At 41.8% G+C, this 22,990-nt stretch overlaps 1 protein-coding gene across 5 annotated transcripts in view; it reads left to right on the top strand.

The window, feature by feature from the left end:
- The window catches only part of ULK2 (unc-51 like autophagy activating kinase 2), a 78,749-nt gene that overhangs the window by 20,953 nt on the left and 34,806 nt on the right, over positions 1-22,990 (top strand). For all 5 annotated transcript variants that reach the window (XM_060647159.3, XM_060647162.3, XM_060647160.3 and 2 more), the window contains 7 exons: positions 665-766; positions 2,150-2,208; positions 2,753-2,835; positions 6,841-6,888; positions 7,916-8,004; positions 14,169-14,340; positions 21,889-21,949. In XM_060647159.3, the coding sequence (XP_060503142.2) occupies positions 665-766; positions 2,150-2,208; positions 2,753-2,835; positions 6,841-6,888; positions 7,916-8,004; positions 14,169-14,340; positions 21,889-21,949 (614 nt within the window). The remainder of the gene's footprint in view (positions 1-664; positions 767-2,149; positions 2,209-2,752; positions 2,836-6,840; positions 6,889-7,915; positions 8,005-14,168; positions 14,341-21,888; positions 21,950-22,990) is intronic.

Genomic DNA, 22,990 nt, shown 5'->3' on the forward strand with positions numbered 1-22,990 from the left:
CATTTCTATTTAACATTTGTCCAGATTGATGGTATTTTTAAAAAGCAACATCTAGTGAGAGGTGGGAACAGAGCTGTGCAAAGCAAAAGAGAAAATGTCTTTGCTTTTTAGACAGTCCTTTAACCGTGTTTTCATGATAGTTTGTATATTGTTTTAAAAGCTTTCAAATGACAGGAGAAAACTTGTGTCCCTATTGTCCACATTTAACAAAGTTAACATTTGGCCATGTTTGTCTTGATCTTTTTTTTTTTTTCCTAGAAAGAAGGAAAATAGTTCAGAAACAGTCCAAGTCCTTTATATCTTTCCCTCTTTCCATTTTCCACTCTCCTACCCCAGAAGTAGCCTCTGTCTTGTAGTTGGTGTGTGTTTTTCTTTATTATAAACTTAATGCTCTTACTGTATTGCTGTCCATGGTAATATATAGAAGTGTTTGTTTCTATAAATTGCTTCTTTTCATGCCACATTGTTTTTGCGATTTACCAGGAAATCCCAATGTATGAATGTGGTTTAAGTTCACTGCAGGATCGTCTGATCAGGGAAATGTCACAATGTGATCGTATTTCAGTAGTTCTGTTAGGAGCATGACCTTTACCAGTTAATTAATTTATGCATATTAATTATATAAATAACATAATGCATGTGTGTGGAATGTTTCTATCCCCAGGCTCCTGAGGTTATTATGTCTCAACATTATGATGCTAAGGCAGACCTGTGGAGCATAGGAACGGTGATATATCAATGCCTAGTTGGAAAGCCACCTTTTCAGGTAGCCTGACTTCTTACTTATGTGCTTAATTTGGGGATCTTCTCATTTTGCAGTTGCCTCTGACTTCTAAAACGGGGAATACTTTGAAAGCAGTGTTTTGGGTTCCCTTGTGACTTAGTTTGATTTTCTTACAGGCAGAAACTGCTACAGTGAGCTAGAATGTCTTTTGCTTTTCATTTTTTTTTTTTTTTTTTTTTTTACCTGCCTTCCCTTTGTACCTGGCCTGAGCATAAAGCCTGTTGTATGTTTACAAGCTGATGAAAACTAGCCAGGGTCCGGACTAACAGCCTGGTGGGAAATGGGGGTGAACAGTGATGTCAGCGCTTCCTGTTTGGCTTGGTTTGGGGGTCCTGCACTCCCAGGTGAGGGCTGGGCCTGGTCTGGGAAGGTAACTGGAAACTGTCTTCAGCTCTCTATTGCCACCACTGCTGGGTGAGAGAGAGTTAGTTGTTCAGCCTTTATGGAAATTATTTTGGGTTTTTCTTCCCACCCCACCCCCATATCCTGTCAAAAAGAGGCCCTCTAGGGCGCCTGGGTGGCGCAGTCGGTTAAGCGTCCGACTTCAGCCAGGTCACGATCTCGCGGTCTGTGAGTTCAAGCCCCACGTCAGGCTCTGGGCTGATGGCTCGGAGCCTGGAGCCTGTTTCCGATTCTGTGTCTCCCTCTCTCTCTGCCCCTCCCCTGTTCATGCTCTGTCTCTCTCTGTCCCAAAAATAAATAAAAAACGTAGAAAAAAAAAATTAAAAAAAAAAAAAAGAGGCCCTCTAGAACTCATCATGACGACCCCTCCTGAGTTCATAATTGCCCAGTTTCAAAGAGGTTTTTTGAATCTGAAAACTGCAGCAAAGTAAAATTATGTGTCCAAAATGGTGTTGAATAGTGACACAGCCAGTTTAGACACTTAACTTTCTCGGTCTGGTTTGTCACGTACGGGCAGCTTCACTAAGCCAGCAGCTCTTGTTCTGAGGGTCCTTCCTGTTGCTGTGGAGGGACTAAAAGTTAGAGGTAGGTATACTTTGTTCTCTCCCTTGAACCCCTGACAGTCCTAAGGTAAAATATACCTTGATTTTTACACAACAAAACTGTACCTGTTTGATAATGTAACCTCCAGAATAGTGACTCTTAACTTTTTCTAAGTTTCAGGCTCCTCTAGGGGGCTGAACTCAGAAAAGAGACATTATGCCTGGATATGCAGAATTTGCACCCAGTTTTAGAGGTTTTTAGGTTCCTAGTGCCCATCTGTGGTTCCTTTAGCGATCCATGACTTTCAGGTTCGGAGTCTATGTTCTTTGGCAAGAATATGAGTATGGATCACATGATCTGAAATTTTTGCCCCCATTATTTAGGAAATAAAACCTTTTTTTTTTTTTTTTTTTTAAACAGGCCAATAGTCCTCAAGACTTAAGGATGTTTTATGAAAAAAATAGGAGCTTAATGCCTAGGTATGTGTTTTGGTTACACTGGGTTTTATTGTCTGTGAATACAACGTCAAGTGAACTCTGTGCTTTATGTGTTTCCGTGCGCGTGTGTGCTTTATCTTTTTCTTATTGGATTTTGGGAGGCTGGATTATTTCTCACTTGCATTTGTTTAAGCCATGCCCTCTTCCAGACAGAATTGGAGGTGGCTCCTTTTCTAACAGAGAACTCTAGCAGATATTAGTGCCAAGCTAAAGTGGTGTTAAACTCCAGGCTGCCCTTGTGAAGTGCTTTATCGCTGCCCACATTCAAACACATAATATTGAGAAGCACAGTGCAGGGATCTTCCCAGACGGATGCTTTTTCTCAAAGACAGTTGCTTAGTGCTTTGGTTTTTGTTTCTGTTTTTCTCCTGTAAGAAATGTGGTTTTACGGCAATCATCTTCATATGAAATGTAGTATTTGTGAAAGTGCATTTGCCTTTTCCTTTATCATAGTGAAGGCCAAGGTCATATAGCGAGTATGTATAAACTCATCACTTAGATCCTTTTTTTTTTTCCTTTTTCCCAGTATTCCCAGAGAAACATCACCTTATTTGGCTAATCTCCTCTTGGGTTTGCTTCAGAGAAACCAAAAAGACAGAATGGACTTTGGTAAGTAATATTTTCAAATTTTGTATTTCTGTGTATCCTAAAAAGATTTTGAGAAGATGCTATGGAATTTTCAGAAGAAAATTAAAGTCAATTTCTTTCTTTCTCTTTGTCTTTTTTCTTTCACTTATTTTATAAATATTTTTTGAGCGCTTGCTATGTTCTAGGTACAGGAAATAGAGTAATAAAGAAAATCCCTGTCCTCATGTAGCATATATTCTCTTGGGGGGGGAGGCAGACAGATGATAAACCATAATTATAAACCATATAGAAGGTGATAAGTGCTGTGGAGAAAAAGAAGGAAGAGAAAGGTGTTGGGGAAGGGATGGAGATTTGAAATAAGGCAGCCAATGAAGCCCTTTCTGAGAAAGTGGCCTTTGAATAAAGACTTGATTGATGGATGGCAGGATAGTGAGCTAGTGGGCCGTGGGCGGTGTGCATATCTGTGGGAAGAGCTTTCCAGGCGGAGTGAACAGCCAGTACAAATGCCTGGAGCTGGGAGTGTGGCTTGTAGACTGGAGGAACAGTCAGAAGGCCAATTAAAGACTGGGGCTTTCGCTCAGTGTGCTGGGGAGGGTTTGAGCAGAGGAGTAATGGGATCTGACCGATGTTTTCAAGTGGCTCGTTCTGGTTGCTTGTTTTGAACTCTGGTGAAGGGTGTGGAGGTAGCCCGAGGACCGACGAGGGAGGCCAGTCGGGAGACGGCAGTTGCTCACTTAGGCTGGGATAATAACAGCAGAAGTGGTGAGGAGTCCGTTGACTACTGGATCTTTTTGGAGGTAGAAGCAGCAGTGTTTACAGATGAATTGGGTGTACGGTGTGAGAGAGAGAGAGGACTCCAAGAGGACTCCAGGGTTTCTGGCCTGAGCACGTGAAGGAATGGAGTTGTTGGTTACAGACACAGGAAAGGCTGGAGCAGGATATGGGGCAAATCAGGACTTGGGGTTGACCGTGTTAAAGTGAAGATACGCATTTGTGTAACTGTAGACGTCAGAAGGCACTTGGCGTTCAGAGGACAGGTCTAGGCTGAGGGTATACTTGGGAGAAGGTCTGGGAGGAAGGAGAAGAGAAACGCTCCATAATCCTGGTCGAAAAGTCGCTGGCCTCAAAGATGGAGTTTAAGGAGACAGGGAGGGGCAGCTCCGTGTAAGTGACCCTTGTGAACATGTACTCTGTGGCCGCTTGGTTCTCACCGTGGTCTTAGGAGAGCAGCTGTGGGTGCTCCATGGAGGCTATGATTTTAGATTTTTAGACTTTTAAAAAAAAAAATTTTTTTAATGTTTATTTTTGACAGAGAGAGAGAGAGAGAGAGAAGAGAGAATGAGTGGGGGAGGGGCAGAAAGAGAGGGAGACGCAGAATCCAAAGCAGGCCCCAGGCTCTGAGCTGTCAGCCCAGAGCCTGACCTGGGGCTTGAACGCACAGACCGCGAGATCATGACCTGAGCTGAAGTCGGACGCTCGACCGACTGAGCCCCTAGCTTTTTAGATTCTTAAGGCAAAGCTTCTACCATTGATTTTGAGCCTTTCTTCTTTTATAATCTAATCACTGAAGCTAAAACTTTAAGTATTTTAAGTTAACACAGTCTATTTTCAAATAATATTTTACCACCTCTTGTGTGATGAAAGAACTTGGAAAGCTTAACACTGTAGGCATTATCCAGTTCTTGAAGCTTTTGAAAGGAAATTTTTCCCTGAAATTGTTTGGGTCTCAGGTTCTCTTTGGGGCACAGTTTGTTAACTTGTTCTTATCAATGTAAACATGTAAAAGATTGTCTTTTCAATCTTGTTCTTAGCAGTCATGTGTAAAAACAGCATGACTCAAATTTAAATGTCAGACCAGAAAAGCCATAAAACATGTTCAGTGAAAATGCTTATTAAATTAACCTTGACCTTGATGTTTTTAGGGAAAAAAAAGTATTTGATTTTTCCTGTAGTAATTAGTCGTAATAGTAATAGCGATTTGCAAAAACTTATTCCAGAATTTTGGTCTGTTAATGTGTATTGTGGAAGTCTACAAAGTCTTCTTGATAAGACAGACCAGGGTTTGAAATCTAGTCTCTAAACTTACTAGCTCTTTGACATTAGAGAAGATACATGGCCTTTATGTGCTTTAATTTCCTTATCCATACAGGAAGGTAATGCCTTGCATTAAGTTTGTGTGGATTCAATGACCTGCTATGTGAAACATTGTCCTAGCATATGTTCTTAGTAGACAGTGGCTCTAATAGTTTCCATATAGGGGAAGAGAAGAAATAGCTTGAATATGTATTAAAGTTTTGTAAAGTTGGAGTTAAATATCAGCAATCTACTTGGTAGATATTTTTATCTTTCAGATGGAGAAGTGAAATTGAGAGTTGCTCTATAACCATGAGAAATGTGGGTCAATAGTGAAACAATATGTTCATGGATAATAGTTTTAAAATTATAGATTATAGGGGCGCCTGGTGGCTCATTCAGTTAAGCGTCCAACTCGTGATTTCAGCCCAGGTCATGATCTCACAGTGAGATCAAGCCCCGTGTCAGGCTCCGTGCTGACAGCTGACAGCTTGGAGCCTGCTTGGGATTCTCTCTCTCCTCTCTCTGCTCCTCCCCTGCTTGTGCTCTCTCAGTCTCTCAAAATAAATAAATCAACTTAAAAAAAACGATAGATTATATTAATATTTATATACTTTCCATACCATGGCAATTGATTTGGAATGCGGTTTCGGAGTGTTTGCATTCAGTTTTTTTTTTAATCTTTTCTATTTCATCCCTATTATGTCCATTGTAAAAATCAGCATAAAAAATCTTATGTGGCAAACTATAATTTATATATATGTATATTAATGATTGTTCTAAAAGTGATCTCAGGTAGGGGCATCTGGGTGGCTCAGTTGGTTATGCGCCTGACTTTGGCTCAGGTCATGATCTCGTATTTCGTGGGTTCCAGCCCCGCGTCGGGCTCTGTGCTGACAGCTCGGAGCCTGGAGCCTGCTTCTGATTCTGGGTCTCCCTCTCTTTCTGCCCCTGCGCCACTCACACTCTGTCTCTCTCAAAAATAAATAAACATTTTTTAAAAATCTTAAAAACGAACTCAGAAAACTCACGTTTTCCTTCAAAAGCTTCCACATTTGCTTGGCAAGTCTCGTAACTGATAATTTACTCTGAGTGGCTTTTGGCGATGCTTTGCAGCGGGACTCATGGGACCCGTCAGAGTAGAAGGAAGATACGTTAGATCCTGAGTTAAGCTTCTCCTGGTCTTGTATTGCCTCTTTTCGACCTCCATGCTGGTACTGTGCTGCTCTCCTTCTCTGCTCTGTGAGATGTAATAGCACACAGGTCTGGGACTTCATGACAGATGAGATTTTCTTTGTGGGTTTTTAAAGAAATAATGAAACACTCTAAACACGTACGAAAATAAAATAACTAAACTGAAATAACAAACTGCCGTGTACTCACCTGCTTATTTATCTTTATCTAATTAGCAGGCTTGTGTCGGTTTTGTCCTTGGCGGATAGCCAGAGAAATTAAATCAAACCTAGAGTTTTTAAAAAAATATGAAGCCAGCTGCAGGAATCTCTCTTCTGGGATAGAAGAATAGGATTTATTGCATAAATCAGCTGCCTGGATTGCCTCTTGGGACAGTTTACAACAGCCGTGCTTCATACACATGCTTAGGAAGGAAAGGCCTGCTCACAGCCGTCCGTGGGGATGCTGCTTGAGGACAGCATGTGTCAGGAAACATGTCTGCTTCGGTAGCTCAGGGCTTCCTGTGTTGGTAATGGGTGTTTTGAGAATTCAAATTACTCTTCTTAATTTTTCACTGATTAAGAGTTACTTATAATCTGATCATTTTTATAGATGAGTTATAAAAATAATATGCTTTTACACTGAAAGAGATAGAGGCTACATGAAGAAGTTAATGATAATTATGATCGAAGAGACACTCTGTTAAATTCTTTGACAAAGGTTTAAACTGTCTGCTAGTCAGCATCAGTTTAAAGGGTGTATTCTCCTATTTCCCTACAGAAGCATTTTTCAACCATCCTTTTCTTGAGCAAGTTCGGGTGAAAAAATGTGAGTACCCATTTTTTTGCATTTTTACTTGAAGAGTAAATGCAGACTTAAGGAAAAATTAGTGTTTTGTGTTACAAAATTAATTTCATTGTGCTTCTCAAGATTTCATTGAGCTTTTCTTAAATACCCATAGCTGTATTTATTTAATCACAGTTGTTTGTCCCAAATCTGGGTGGAAACAGTTTTAGTAATTGCTGCATTTTCAGTTTTATCCATGGGAGGTGTAATAAGTTGGTGAGTGTGAATTTGGGGTCAACATGAAGGTGTAGTAGGGTTTTTTTGTTTTTTTTGTTTTTTAATTATTTATTTATTAAAAAAAAATTTTAACGTTTATTTATTTTTGAGACAGAGAAAGACAGAGCATGAATGGGGGAGGTTCAGAGAGGAGACACAGAATCTGAAACAGGCTCCAGGCTCTGAGCTGTCAGCACAGAGCCCGACGCGGGGCTCGAACTCACAGACCATGAGATCATGACCTGAGCCGAAGTCGGACGCTTAACCGACTGAGCCACCCAGGCGCCCCTACATTTATTTATTTTTGAGAAACAGAGAGATAAAGCGTGAGCGGGGGAGGGGCAGAGAGAGAGAGAAGGAGACACAGAATCTGGAGCAGGCTCTGGGCTCTGAGCAAGCTGTCAGCACAGAGCCCGATGCGGGGCTCGAACCTGCAAACTGTGAGGTCATGACGTGAGCTGAAGTTGGACGCTCAACCGACTGAGCCATCCAGGTGCCCCTACATTTATTTATTTTTTAGAAACAAAGCGTGAGTGGGGGAGGGGCAGAGAGAGAAGGAGACACAGAATCTGAAGCAGGCTCTGGGCTCTGAGCAAGCTGTCAGCACAGAGCCCGATGCGGGGCTCGAACCTGCAAACTGTGAGGTCATGACGTGAGCTGAAGTTGGACGCTCAGCCGACCGAGCCACCCAGACGCCCCGAAGCTGTAGTGGTTTTGACAGGTTTTCTGTTAGACAAGCCGTGTAACTGCCGTACAGAGTGACGTCTGTCTTCATCCGTGTCTCTTCCCCCAGCCTGCCCGGTCCCGGTGCCCGTGTATGCTGGCTCTGTGTCCGGCAGCTCCTGTGGCAGCTCCCCGTCTTGTCGTTTTGCCTCTCCCCCGGTAAGCTTTGCTTTCATTAACGGTAATTTTCAGTTAGTGCTGTTGCATCTGTCCACACCTAAGTCTACAGGTACGCTGTGGATGACCTTTTTATGTGTCGTGTTTACTGGGGCAACTGAGGTTTGGGGAAAGAGCATTATTGTTGAGTCAAATAGAGCTAGATGTGGATCTCTGCCCTTATGTAGCTATGTAAGCTGCAGCAAGGAATGTCAGCTCTCTGGGCCACTTGCCTCTGAACAGCGGGTACAGTACTCTCACCTCGTGCCTTAGGGGGTTGGAAAAAATGATCATTGCAAAGGGTACCTATTACAGGTAGATAGGTAATGTTTATTTTATCTGAGTGTCATGACACCAGCTGGGGAGTTATGGTATCTAGGATTTCCAGTGGCGGTGAGTGCACTTTCCGCGGACCCGGACCCCCCACAGTGGCGGCTGCCAGCCCTTCAAGACCTGCTCCCCACTGGCCTCCTCTTCCTCCTGGGCCCCCTGGCCATTTCTCCCACGGTTGTCTTTCCTCCAACCTAAGTGCTTCTTCTAGACCCTGAGAGCTTCTGCTCACTACATCTTCCTACTCCACTCTCCCAGGGTTTTACTTTGCCCTTTTCTGACCCTTGCCCCAAATCTCTGTTGCAGTGTGGGTTGTGACCTTGAGGCTTTTCCATAAGCTGAAGGTCCAAGGGCTCTTGTGTCAGCTATTGTGAATATTTTCCAGATTAGCCTGGCAGACATGAATTTCTTGAATTCTGCTGGCAGAGCGTGGGGCAGTTGTAAAAGGAGATGATTGTGTAATTAGTGGGTTCCACTCAGAGGTTTAAGAGCATGGGGCTTGGGACTTCTATACTCCTTACTTGCCACAGTTAACCAGGACAAATGACTTAAACTCTCTTAGCCACGTTTCTCATATGTAAAGTGAGTGTAATTTACCTATTTCGTAGAGTTTTTTAAGGATAAATGAGCAAACACACTTTTACTACACTGTCTGGTACATAGTAAATACTCTGTGGCAACTAATGTTATTATTCTTTTCCAGGAAAACCTAATAGCCCCTTAGCTAGAGCAGATGCCAAGCAGCCGATCGCAAAAAGATGAGTCCTAAAACTGACAAAAAAACCTTTCTGCATAACCCTGCAGACGTAAGCCAAGTAGAAAAAGCAGATGGGCTAATAAGACTTACATTATATTTCCATGAATTGAAAAAACCTCGAGTGGGTGGGGGGAACCCAAGAGGAAAAAAAGAAGACTGTTGTGTATTTCCTACTTCAGTCGGGAGTATAAGAAAACACTGCTTTGGAGTGACTGGGGAGAAGTGTGGAGGAAGTACTGACATGGAAAGACAGCTGGCGTTATTTGGAGCTGGGCACAGCTGCTGCTTGCTCACCCTTCACTTTGGGCAGGTCAGTTCCAGGGCTGAGCCGTGGCTCCCTCGTCTGTAGCGCAGGCTTCATTGCGCTTTGCCTCAAGAGCAGGCGTAGCGAGTAGTTGATAAACTGTAGCTATTATTATGAAGTCTGCATTTGATACAGTGTGATACATAATGTGAAAAGCAAAGTTTAGGCTTGAGAAAGGAACCGCAAGGAAGAATCTGATTATGGGAGAGATGTGGGAGAGTAAGAATAAAGGAGCCTGTTTGTGGAACGACCAGGGAATGAGAGAGAGAGGGGTTCCAGTAGGAGGGACATTGAATTGGAAATTGCTTTGACTGGAGAGAGCAAGTTGGGTTTTTTGGTTTTTTGTTTTTTTTTTTTTTTTTTTTTTAGGGGGGTGGCATTGAAAGGGAGAGCCTACAGAGCTAGCTTGGCTGTTAGGGAAGAGATGGAGTGTTAACAGCAGTGAGGACACACAGGAGGGAGAGAAGAGGCATATTTAGATCCTACAAACTGTGGTGGAAAAAACATTTTAGAAGGCCTTTATTAGAAGCTAATGCTTGAAGTGAAAGTAAAAAGGAAAGCTGGGGAATAAAAGGAAATCAAGAGTGTTTCTGTATAATTTCCAGATAGCGAGATCAGAAAATGGGATGGTTTAGGGAACCTGGACGGCTCGGTTGGTGGAGCATGCGAGTCTTAATCTCTGAGTTGTGAGTTCAAGGCCTCCTTTGGGTGTGGAGCCTGCTTAGAAAAAGAGAAAAAAGAAAGAAAGAAAATGGGATGGTTTAACAAGCCTTGCTTTGAATGTAATCTGACAAAAGTAAGATTATTTCCTACGTGCATCCTTCCTACGGCTGGAGTTGATTCTCATACTCAGGGTTGATACACACAGACATGTACACACAACATTCTCTTTTTCACCTTCTCACACAAATATCCAGCTGCTGCTTTACTCTAGAGAAATCTTTTTTTTTAATGTTTATTTGAGAGAGAGTGCTTGCGTGCGAGTGGGGGAGGGGCAGAGAGAGAGAGGGAAAGAGAGAGTCCCAAGCTGTCAGCGCAGAGCCCGACATGGGGCTCAATCTCATTACAGCGAGATCACGACCCAAGCCGATATAAGGAGTCGGATGCTTGACTGACTGAGCCCCCCAGGCGCCCCCCAGGGAAACCTCAGAAAGGCAGAAAAACAAAAAACAAAATGAATAATTGGTCTTTCAGTTACAATGCTGGCTATGGGTTAAGTGCTATTTAGGTGATATTTCTTGAGTGTTTATTGGTTTCATAATACTTATTAAATGTCTACTTTGTGTAAGGTTCTGGTTGATACTAATGGAGGAGACAGTCAGGTCCCTTACATTAAGGAGCTTTTAGTTTAGTTGTGTGGAGAGGAGGCCGGGAAATGGGTCACTGTTAGAAGCGTGTGTGTGTGTCTCTTTACTGCCTGTGGGAACACGAATGAGGAGCATCACGTCAGAGCAGCAACTGAGAAGGGCTGCTGGGGAGGGCAGGGAGCGGCTGCGTTTTGGAGAAAGACGTAGCAAGGTGCAGTAGTGAAAGAATGGTTTCGTAGGTAGAGGAGTCCCTGTTCGTGAAGTCACGGAAGCACGGCCCACTGAAGGAACTCTGTAGGCCCCCCTCCCCCCCGTACCCACTTTAATTTAAATTTGTTAGAACGAAGTGAAACTTAAAACTTTGTTCCTTAGTCACGTTCAGTAGCCATCGATAGCTAGTAGATCTGTAACATGCTGGACAGCTCAGATGTAGACCGTCTCCCTCATCGCCGGAAGTGCTGTGGACAAGGCTTCCCTGAGCAGTCCAGACTGGTGGATGCCGAGAGCGGTGGTGGCGAGGGGAGGTGGACGTAGTGCTAGAGAGGCAGGGAGATGCTGCGTCTTGACAGGGTGTGGCTGCGGTGAGCCTTCTGAACGGAGGTGTGATGCGACCCGCTGTGTGCTTTAGCCAGATTCTCCTAAAAGCAGGGTGGAGGACTGGATTTGAGACTGGTAGAGAGTAGAGTGGTCTCTCTGGTAGAGGAAGGAGAACAACCGCAGACTGTTGCACCTTTCTTGGTTTTTTTTTGTTTTTTGTTTTTTGTTTTTTTTCCTGAGAATGAGGGCCTGAGCTAAGGGGAAGGTGGGACCAGGTAAGAGAAAGGTAGTCTGCAGAGCTTGGAATTGCTTGAACTGGGGACTGAACGGATGGATGATGAAGTCGCTGGGTGTGGGAGCGTGTGTGTGTGGGGGGGTGCTCTGGAGAGTAAAGGTGGTGAGTTGGTCCATCGCTCACTGGAGATATCCAGGCTGCAGAGGTGAGGTGGTACTTGAAGGCAGGAGGGTGAGAGTGGCCACTGGGGTGAGGCTAAGCGTGTGAGGAGTAGAGGGTCCAGACTGGCACCTTGGGGAACTCCAGACTCTACTCGTCTCCTTTAAGGGACAGATGAGAAGCGGGTGTCCACAAAACAGATGGAGAAGTAGGGGGAAAAGCAGGGTCACTGAATGAAGGGGTAGAGGGGCGCCTGGGTGGCTCAGTCGGTTGAGCGACCGACTTCGGCTCAGGTCATGATCTCACAGTTTGTGAGTTCAAGCCCCACGTCGGGCTCCTCGCTGACAGCTCAGAGCCTGGAGCCTGCTTCGGATTCTGTGTCTCCCTCTCTCTCTGCCCCTCCCCCACCTATGCTGTGTCTCTCTCTGTCTCTCAAAAATAAATAAATGAAAAAAAAAATTTTTTTTAAATAAAAAAAAAATGAAGGGGTAGAGTGTCAAGAATGGTCTGCAGGGCAAGTGTAACGTAGCTCGGATAAATTAAGGAAGAGAGCGAGAGTTCACATGACTTGGCAATGGGGAGGTCATGATGAGCCTAATAAAGACCATTTTATTGGACAGTTGAAGGTAGAAAGTGGATTATGGTGGGTTGAGGGATACATACGAGGTGAGGAATGAGTCCATGAAGATTGATAATTTCAAGAGATACTGTTAAAAAGTAGTCAGAGAAGATGGTAATTAAGCGGGCTGCAGGGATTTGAGACGTGACAAAATGAAACGTGTTCATGTGCAGAGAGGAAAAGGGAGAGGGTGAGTGTCGGGCAGAGGGGAGTTGGTCTTGGTCTCTGAGGAGGTGAGGAGGTGGAGGGGAATAGAATTAGAGCACAGGTGGAGAAGCGAGGAGATCTCTTCCACTCAGATGTTGTGGGTGCAGATAATATTACAAATGCAGGGAAGAAAGTGAGAAAGTTCCCGCCTAAACCACTGGAAAGAAATTATGGAGTTAAATACTTAGAATCACATCTCAACTTGACCGCTTTTTAGTTGTATGATCTTGGGCAAATTTCCTAAACTTCTGAGTTGTGTGTGTGTGTGTGTGTGTGTGTGTATGTAGATGTATATCTCTATATCTCTATATTATATATAAATGGGTTTCAGAACATGATTGGAGTTAAGTAACACATGGAAAGCTCTTAACAGTGTCTAGCCCACAGTGACGATCAGTAGTGTAAGTCTCTACGTTGTCCCTTCTCTTTATTACCTTGACACATAAGTTCTCTCTAAAAAGTGATGCGATTGTATGTCATGTGTATGTCTCTCTCTCTCTGTCTCTCTGTCTCTCTCTCACACACACACACATGCACACAGTAGGAGATTTGAGACAGCTTTCATTGCACAGTGACATTCAAAGCGCCCTTGCAGTGAATTGGGTGTTTAAGACATGGGTTTAAGTTTAAAGGACAATTGTGGTATTTTTCCTTTTCTTACATAGAAACAGAGGTTAAGGGGCGCCTGGGTGGCGCAGTCGGTTGGGCGTCCGACTTCAGCCAGGTCACGATCTCACGGTCCGTGAGTTCGAGCCCCGCGTCGGGCTCTGGGCTGATGGCTCGGAGCCTGGAGCCTGTTTCCGATTCTGTGTCTCCCTCTCTCTCTGTCCCTCCCCCGTTCATGCTCTGTCTCTCTCTGTCCCAAAAATAAAATAAACGTTGAAAAAAAAAAAATTAAAAAAAAAAAAAAAAAGAAACAGAGGTTAAACAGGGTAATAGGGGACTTAACACAATAAGTTAGGAAGTTCATTGTTTTAGGAAACCATTGTATCATCAAGACATTTAATTAGAGGTATCACTAGAGTCCTTGAACTAGGCAACTGCTAAAAGGTATATAGCTGCTTACATCTAAGTCTTTGCTTAAATGTATCTTATAGGCTTTTCTTCCTTTCTTTTCCTACCCCCAACAAAAGAGAAACCAAAGGAACGTAGCCACCACCTGTAAGGCTTTCCAAATCTTTCTGTGAGTGTAAGTGAACCTCTAGGCTTGAATGCAGTTATCCTTATTGATTTCTTTACTTTTTGACGTAACATGCTCTCTTGCTTTCCTGTTTATAATGTTTTCTTCATCATAGGTTTAAAACTTTTTCAAGTCGTGCAGGATGTCATTAACCTAGAGTCTCTGCGTTTTAGTCATTAAGTGAACAGTTATTAAGTGTCTGCTTTGCTAGGCCAAGAGCCGAAACTGGGGATGTTGAGATGATAAAAACGCACCTCGGAAATTGCAGGAGAAGCAGACATGTACATGATAAGTGGTATGATATATTTTTAAGTATCATTTTTGGAGAACATTTGAGAAGTCTTTATGCAAAGACACTTTAAAACTGTGCTTTTCTAAGGGAGAGATTTTCCAAAGAGAGGTTTTTTTGCAATTTTAGGCTGGAATTGAACTTTAGGCCCACTTTTATGAAGACAATATTCCTTAGTCTTGTGGCTGTTCTGACGTGCATTGTATTATTAGGCCAGTTTTAATTTTCTGTTGTTCATTTTAGTCCCTTCCAGATATGCAGCATATTCAGGAAGAGAACTTATCCTCCCCACCGTTGGGTCCTCCCAACTGTCTGCAAGTGTCCAAAGATTCTGCCAGCACTAGTAGCAAGAACTCTTCCTGTGATACGGATGACTTTGTTTTGGTTCCACACAGCATCTCGTCAGACCACTCATGTGAGAACCTTTTCTGCTTGTACACGTTACATACTTCTTACTTGGCTAGACTCACATTTATTTTCAACCTTTATATCACGCTCTCTTGTGTAGGGGGCCCTTTCAAACGGTCACGTTATTTAGTGGCTGGAATTCCCAGAGTTATGTACCCGCCTTCCTAAAATCTGCTCAGGCACCTCCCATAAAGCAGTAACTTTGGATTCTGAAGGTAGATGGAAAGTTTACAGGAGACGGTAGAAACAAATAGAAAAGCCAGCAGACCAAGGGAAAGTAAATCTAAGGAAAGGAACGAAAGGAACGCCTCTTTTGCAAGACAGCCTGAGAGTCAAGGGAGTCTAAAGTCAATCTGGATGCCCTTCGGAAGATCCTGGCGTAAGGTCGGGGATGAGTTTTGTAAATGTATAGGAAGAATTTTTATAAAGGAAGCAGAATCCAAGTTGGCTAAATATAGTCAGGGCTCTAATGGAATAATTAAGGGCACCAGAAAACCTACAAAAAAGAGACTTAGACAAAACAAAAAAGGAACAATAGTCTGGTTGTGAAGGACCTGGATCAGAAAAACTAGAAATTGGATTACTTTGCTACTTAAATAGTCTCAGGTTGACTGTGTGTGGGAACAGGTGGTTGGAGAAGTTGGTATCCAGAGGTCTCTTTAATCATTTGTCAAATACTGATTTAACAGCTGCTGTGTCAGGCACCATGCTAGCTGCTGTGAAGACCGCCAGAGCAAGCGCACTTTAGCATTTATTTTATGGACACCGCAGCAGGAGTAGATGACAATTTACGATCAGTGCTCTCCCACCTCAGAGTTCCCTTTCAAAGATCGTCTAGCATACATTGGGGGTTTTATTTTATTTTATTTTTTTAAAGTAAATAAACCTTAAACATGATGAAATATTTCAAACAGGAAGTAACACAGCAGATACTCCAATCACCACCATGCTAATTTTATTTATGTCAACATTTTGCCGTTTTGTTTTAGATGTCCTTTTTTAAAGATAAAAATGCTGTAGGTACAGCTAAAGTCCTTGTCCTTATTCTAGTCTTGCCAGAGGTAAATTCTTTGTGTCGATTTTTTTTTATACTTCCACATATGCCAGGATCTGTAAATAACATACGGTATTCTTGTGTTTATACAGTTTTTAAGTAAATAGTATAAAGAAGTTTTCTATAGTTTGTTTTTTTATGCATGGTTTTGCTACAAAGCTAGATATATATATATATATATATATATCTAGGTGTGTGTCTAGTTCATTTTAATATCTGAATCTCACGGTACAACTAAACCACCATTTGTCTATTTCTGTGCTGATGGTTACCTGGATTATTTCTGTCTTTTCACTATTCAGAATGTATTATAACAGATGTCCTTGGATCAGAGTTCCTTCCACATGGATACTTCAGAAATTTTCAACCTCAAATCTACAAAATACTGGTTCACACAAGTTGTAGCCAGTCAGTAGCCTCTGCCATGCTGCCCCTAATGGTATAATGGTACCTTCTAAAGAAAAGTCTTTACCTGGAATTCATTTTTGTAGATGGAATAAAGTAGGGATCCCATTATTGAATATTCTGTCCTTTCTCTGATAGGCAATTCCAGATTTGTCATAATCAGGTTTATATAAAGGATTAAGGGTTTTGTTTTTTTTAAGGTTTTCTGTCCCATTGGTCTATTTATCTATATTATAAATCATTTTTACATTTCATTTATTTAATTTAAAAAAAATTTTTTTTTTTAACGTTTATTTATTTTTGAGACAGAGAGAGACAGAGCATGAACGGGGGAGGGTCAGAGAGAGAGAGGGAGACACAGAATCTGAAACAGGCTTCAGGCTCTGAGGTGTCAGCACAGAGCCCAACACGGGGCTTGAACTCACGAACCGTGAGATCATGACCTGAGCCGAAGTCGGACGCTTAACCGACTGAGCCACCCAGGCGCCCCACATTTATTTAATTTTTAAATCATTTTTAAATTCATGCGTGTGTGTGTGTGTGTGTGAGGTAGGGGGGAGAGATTGTGGGGAGGGGTGATGATAGAATTCTTGTATTCTTTGGAATCACTTTGGCTATTCTTGGCCCCCTTTATGCCCATGTAGTTTAAATTTGGCTTGACAAATCCTACAAAAAACCATTTGGGGATTTTTATGGGAATTGTGTTGATTTTATAAGACCTATTGAGAAGCAGTAAATGATCTTTACAATATTGAATTGTCAAATCAAGAGTATGTGTTTCTCCTTAACATGTTTTGATACATATTTATATTTTCCTACATAAAGGACCTTCACATCTTTTGTTTTATTCTAGTTACCTTTGTTTTTTGTGCTTGTGTAAATATATGAAAACCTTTTTTTTCAAAACTGCTTCTGTTGAAGTCTTTGTGCCTCTAAACCTCAGAGGTCATTTCTTGGTCTTCATCTTTTTGATGTACTTACAGCGTGTGTTATAGTTGGCCACACCCTTCTTCTTAATTGCTAAAAATTTATTTTGAAACGTACATATATTTTTTTCAAAGATTTCATTTTTTTTAGAGTAGTTTTAGGTTTACAAGAAAATTGAGAGGAAGATGCAGGTTTCCCCCACACCTCCTGCCTACCTCACCAGAACAGTACATTTGTCACTGAGGATGAGCCTACGTTGACATATCACAATCACCCAAAGTCCACAGTCTACTTAGAATTCATTCTTGTTGTACATCCTGTGGATTTGGAGAAAGGTGTAATGGCACGTTTCCATCATTATAATATACAGAGCATTTCTACTGCCCTAAAAATCTTCCATGCTCCCCACGTACTCCTTGGAAACCATTAATCCCTTTGTCTGTATAGTTTTATATCACAGTTTATCCATTTACCTTTTGAAGGATATTTTAGTTGCTTCCAAGCTTTGACAATGAAGAATAAAACTACTATAAACATCCGTGTGCATGTTTTTGTGTGAACATAAGTGTGCAACTCCTTTGGATAAATACCAAAGAGCATGACTCCTGGCTGGTATGGTAAGATCACGTTCCGTTTTGTCAGAAAACACCAAACTGTCTTCCAAAGTGGCTGCGCCATTTTGCATTCCTATCAGCAGTAAATGGGAGTTCCTGTTGCCTCATTACCCCCACTACCATTTAGTGCTGTCAGTGTTCCAGGATTGTGCTGTTCTGATAGGTGTGCAGTGGTGTCTTGTTTTAATTTGCACTTCTCTGATGACGTGGTGTGCAGCATCTTTTCGTATGCTTATTCACTATCCATATATCTTCTTTGGTGAGGTGTCTCTTAAGATCTTTGGTCCCTTTTTGTTATCTTTTTGTTGAACTTTGGTTTGGTTTGGTTTTTTGTTTTGTTTTTGTTTTTCATTTTACTGATGGAATTTATTTATTTATTTATTTAATTTTCAAATTTACACCCAAGTTCATTAGCATATAGTGTAATAATGATTTCAGGAGTAGATTGCAGTGATTCGTCCCCTATGTATGACACCCAGTGCTCATCCCAACAAGTGTCTTCCTTGATGCCCCTTCCCCATTTAGCCCATCCCCCCACCCACAACCCCTTCTGCAACCCTTAGTTTGTTCTGTGTATTTAAGAGTCTCTTATTTTCTCTCCTTCCTTGTTTTTGTATTAGTTTTGCTTCCCTTCCCTTATGTTCATCTGTTTTGTATTTTAAATTCCTCATATGAGTGAAGTCCTATGATATTTGTCTTTCTCTGACTAATTTCGCTTAGCACAATACCCTCTAGTTCCATCCACGTAGTTGCAAATGGCAAGATTTCATTCTTTTTGATTGCCAAGTGATACTCCATTGTATATATATATACCACATCTTCTTTATGCATTCATCCGTCAGTGGACATTTGGGCTCTTTCCATACTTTGGCTATTGTCGATAGTGTTGCTGTGAAAGGGGGTACATGTGCCCCTTTGAAACAACACACCTGTATCCCTTCGATAAATACCTAGTAGTGCAATTGCTGGATCGTAGGGTAGTTCTAGTTTTAATTTTTTGAGGAACCTCCATTCTGTTTTCCAGACTGGCTGCACCAGTTTGCATTCCCATTTCTATTGAGCTTTAAGAGCTCTTTGTATGTTTGGGATAACAGTCCTTTATCAGATGTGTCTTTTGCAAATATTTTTGTCCAGTGTATGGGTATCTTTCATTTTCTTGATGTTGTCTTTCACAGAGTGGTTGTTTTCAATTTTGGTAAGTTAAAATTAATCATTAAATTTAATGATTAGTTAAATTATTTAAATCAATTTATTTCTTTCATGGATTGTGTTTCATGTTGGTATCATGACACCCAAGGTCCTCTAGGTTTTCTCCTATGTTATCTTCTACAATATTTGTAGTTTTTTGTTTTACATTTAGGTCTATGGCCCATTTTGAGTTAATTTTGTTTGAAAGATGTAAGGTCTATATCTAGATTCTTTTTTTTGTTCTGTGGATGTCTGATTGTTCTAGCACCATTTGTTGAAGACTGTTTCTGCTCCATTGTATTGTCTTTTTACTTGTTGGGTTGGAATGGCAACTTCCAGGCTTCTTACATGTGAGACTGGGAAGCGGAAGTCCTCATATAAGATTTTTAAAACATCTATGCGATTTAAATAAATAAATAAATAAATAAATAAATAAATAAATAAATAATATGTATACGATTTAAAAGTAATAACACAAGACAAATACCTGAGTACAGTCCTCTGATTTTCCTATCTCTTGTCAGATTTTACATTTTTTTGTCTTATTGCTCTAATTTTATGGAAATTTCCTTGATGTTTTCTTTCACTGAGTTTTTCATTTATGTTCTCATGTTTTAATTTTCAGAAGCTTCCCTCCTCCCTTTGAGAATTGTTCTTATTTCAGGGTGCAATATTTTGTTTTTTCCGAGGACATTAATTATATATACATCTTTTAACCTTTCCCTGAAAAATATTTCTTTTTTTTTTTTTTATCTCCCCCAGGTTGTTTGGGAATCTGGTTTTCAGATTGGATTTCCCTCCTTGGATGTTTGGTGGTTGTTGTGTACTCATAATTAAGAGTGGAAAATTAGAACATTGTTTGAAAGCTTTGTAAGCGGTGGGTCTTAGGGACACGATATGGCTGAGTCCTTGACTTGCCTTGGAATGCTTCCCTTTTGGAGCGCCATTCACATCTCCCAGAGAAGACTCCCTGATACAATATGGGGGAACCTCTGCTGGCTAAGGATTCTGTCTTCTTGGGTCACCTAAATCAAATGAGGCTTATATCAACTTTATAGCTTCTAAGTTTTTGTGGCTGTTGACTTTTCTTTTTGCCCTTGTGAGTTTAGGCTCTTCTCTTTTCTCTCCCTCCCCAACGTGGTATCAAGATAACGATATAATTACTAAAATCTTTTTATGGGAGGTGCCTGGCTGGCTCCATGGGTAGAGATTGTGACTCTTGATCTCAGGGTCAAGAGTTCAAGCCCCACATGGGGCATGAAGACTACTTAACAAAAGAAAACAGAACAAAACCAAAACTCTTTCTGTGGGTCTTTTTGTCCTTAGGATAATCTCATTAGGGATGTCCAATCAAATTACTGAGCTTTAAAGTCACTTGAAAGAATTCCCTTCTGGTGACAATATGAATGGCAAAACATTATCGTGGTTTGCTTTTGATTTCTAGGGATATTTTTTCTTTTGATTTTATTTTGTTTCATAATTATGTATGGTTCCAAACTCAAAGCTACAAAATGAAGTGCACTTAGTGAAACGTAGCTTCTGTCTCTACCCCATCTGCCCTGTTCCCATGTGGGCAGCTATTTTCTTTAAAATAGATACCTTGAGGGGCGCCTGGGTGGCGCAGTCGGTTAAGCGTCCGACTTCAGCCAGGTCACGATCTCACGGTCCGTGAGTTCGAGCCCCGCGTCAGGCTCTGGGCTGATGGCTCAGAGCCTGGAGCCTGTTTCCGATTCTGTGTCTCCCTCTCTCTCTGTCCCTCCCCCGTTCATGCTCTGTCTCTCTCTGTCCCAAAAATAAATAAACGTTGAAAAAAAAAAAAAAATTAAAATAGATACCTTGAGGGGCGCCTGGGTGGCGTAGTCGGTTAAGCGTCCGACTTCAGCCAGGTCACGATCTCGCGGTCCGTGAGTTCGAGCCCCGCGTCGGGCTCTGGCCTGATGGCTCGGAGCCTGGAGCCTGTTTCCGATTCTGTGTCTCCCTCTCTCTCTGCCCCTCCCCCGTTCATGCTCTGTCTCTCTCTGTCCCAAAAATAAATAAAAAACGTTGAAAAAAAAAATAAATAAAAATAAAAAAAAAAATAAAATAGATACCTTGCTTCCTCACTTCTCTTTATTCTCTTACCGTGATTTATTTTCCTTTATATTTCTTATCATGCCTGACACTATTACCTTCTTTCACTGATAGAATGTAAGCTTCAAGAGAGCAGGGACTTGAGATGTGCTAAAGTAAATACATTTCTCAAATCTTATTTAGGGCCATTCAAAGGGATATTTGTGTTGATTTTTCCCCCCTTTTGAGTATAGATTAGCTGTGTACTTTTTAAAAAATTGTATTATTTGCTGTGTCATATCAACACATTAATTATGCCTTTACAGCCATTTATTTATTTATTTATTTATTTATTTATTTATTTATTTATTTATTTAAAGTTTATTTCTTTTGAGAGAGGAAGAATGTGTGTGAGTGGTGGAGGGGTAGAGAGAGGGGGAGAGAGAGAGAATCTCCTCACTGTCAGTGCAGAGCCTGACTCAGGGCTTGAACTCACAAACCATGAGATCATGACCTGAGCTGAAATCAAGAGTCGGATGCTTAACCAGCTGAGCCACCCATGCGCCCCACGTTTACGGCCATTTAAAATCACACAGGCAATGTGATAGAGTGGACATACCAGTGACAAGGAGTGAGGGGCCCCTGCGTCTGAGCCCAGCGCTGTTCCCACATACAGATGATGTAGGAGTAGGTGACGACGGCCTGTGGCATGTGCTGCCGTGTCTGAGAAGCCCCAGCTTCCACGTCTCGCTCAACAACCATTCAGGACACAGGAGTGTTTGTTATGCAGGAGGATGGGGGTGCTCCATCACTGGTGTGAACTAGACTTTGTTTGCAGTCCGTTGTGCTAGAAGGTGACATGTGTGTTCTGAAAATTACCACAGTCTGAAAAAATTGCTCGGTACAAACCGCCGAGTTTATGGGCAAATTGGAATTGGAGGCATAATACTCCAGACATTGGTGAGTGACACGTTAAAAAGAACACGATCGAAACGTTAGCACAGTTTTCCCGTGCGTGTTAGATGGTGGACAAATACATAACACTGAAATAAATATGACACTTCACCTCGTGAAGACCGGATGGTTTCTAGAAACGGGCGTTGAAGCGCCGTGGGCCGTGAATTCAGCTGGGTGCAGCGTCTTCGGTGTTTCTCCTCGCGGTTTTTACCTGCTTTTGCTCACGGAGGAAGCTGCAACGTAAGCAAGTGACCAGTTTGTGTCGTGCTCAGATTTTTCCTAAGGATCATGTTGGAACAAGTCCCGTCTCGTGAGCAGATGGTGGAGCAGAACTGACTGTATTTTCCTCTCTCTCCTTTAGGTGACGTGCCAATGGGAGCTGCTGGCGAGCGTGCTTCGAACGAGTTCTTGGTGTGTGCAGGGTATGTTTACGTAGGTTAAAGGGAAAGATGGCTCTCGTTTTGGGTTTTGTGAGGAGAGTTAGGGGACTGTGACTGTGTTCCTGATTCTTAAAATTTAGTTTCACAATGTGTCGTTCTTGGTAAACAAAGTTCAAATTGTGGCAAAACACGTGAAATCTGTCATCTTGGCCGTAGTTAAGCTTACAGTGTAGTAGCGTTAAGTACATTCACCATGTGGTGCAACCACTCTCTGGAACTTTTGCGTCTTGCAAAAGTCGAACCCGGTACTCATCATGTAATAGCCTTCCCCATTTCTCCCATCCCTAGGCACTGGTAACTACCATTCTGCTCTCTGTTTCTATGGATGTGACTCTCTTATAGACCTCAAAACAGTAGGATACACAACATGTGTCTTTCTGTGACTGGCTTCATTCAGTCATCAGAATCTCCTCAAGGTTCATCCATGTTACAGCATGTGTCAGAATTTCCTTTTTAAGGCCGAATCACATTCCATTCTACACACATAGCGTATTTTCTTTATCCATTCTTCTCTCAACGGACAACTGTATGTCTTCTACCCCTTGGCTGTTGTGAATACTTCTGCTATAAATGTGAGTGTGCAGATACCTGTCTGAGACCCTGCTTTCAGTTATGTTGGATATATACGCAACAGTGGGGTTGCTGCATTCATATCATAGTAGAAGTGTTTGTGGAGCTGCCGTACTGTTTTCCTCCGCGGTTGTACCATTTTACACTCCTACCAACAGTGTACGAGGGTTCTGGTTTCTCTACATCTTCAGTAGCACTAGTTACTTCTTTTTTTGGGTGTGAGGTAATAGCTCATTGTGGTTTTGATTTGCAATTCTGTTAATGATTAGTGGTTTTGAGTGTCTTTTCATATACTTGTTGGCCATTTGTATGTCATTGGTTGTTGAGTTGTAGGAGTTCTTTATATATTTTGGATATTAACGCTTTATCAGATATATGATTTACAGATATTTTCTCCCATTCCAAAGATTGTTTTTCCAGTCCTTTGAGGGTAGAAGTTTTAGAATTTTATGT

This window comes from Panthera onca, chromosome E1 (assembly GCF_046562875.1).
Source record: "Panthera onca isolate mPanOnc1 chromosome E1, mPanOnc1 haplotype 2, whole genome shotgun sequence".
NCBI lineage: Eukaryota > Metazoa > Chordata > Mammalia > Carnivora > Felidae > Panthera > Panthera onca.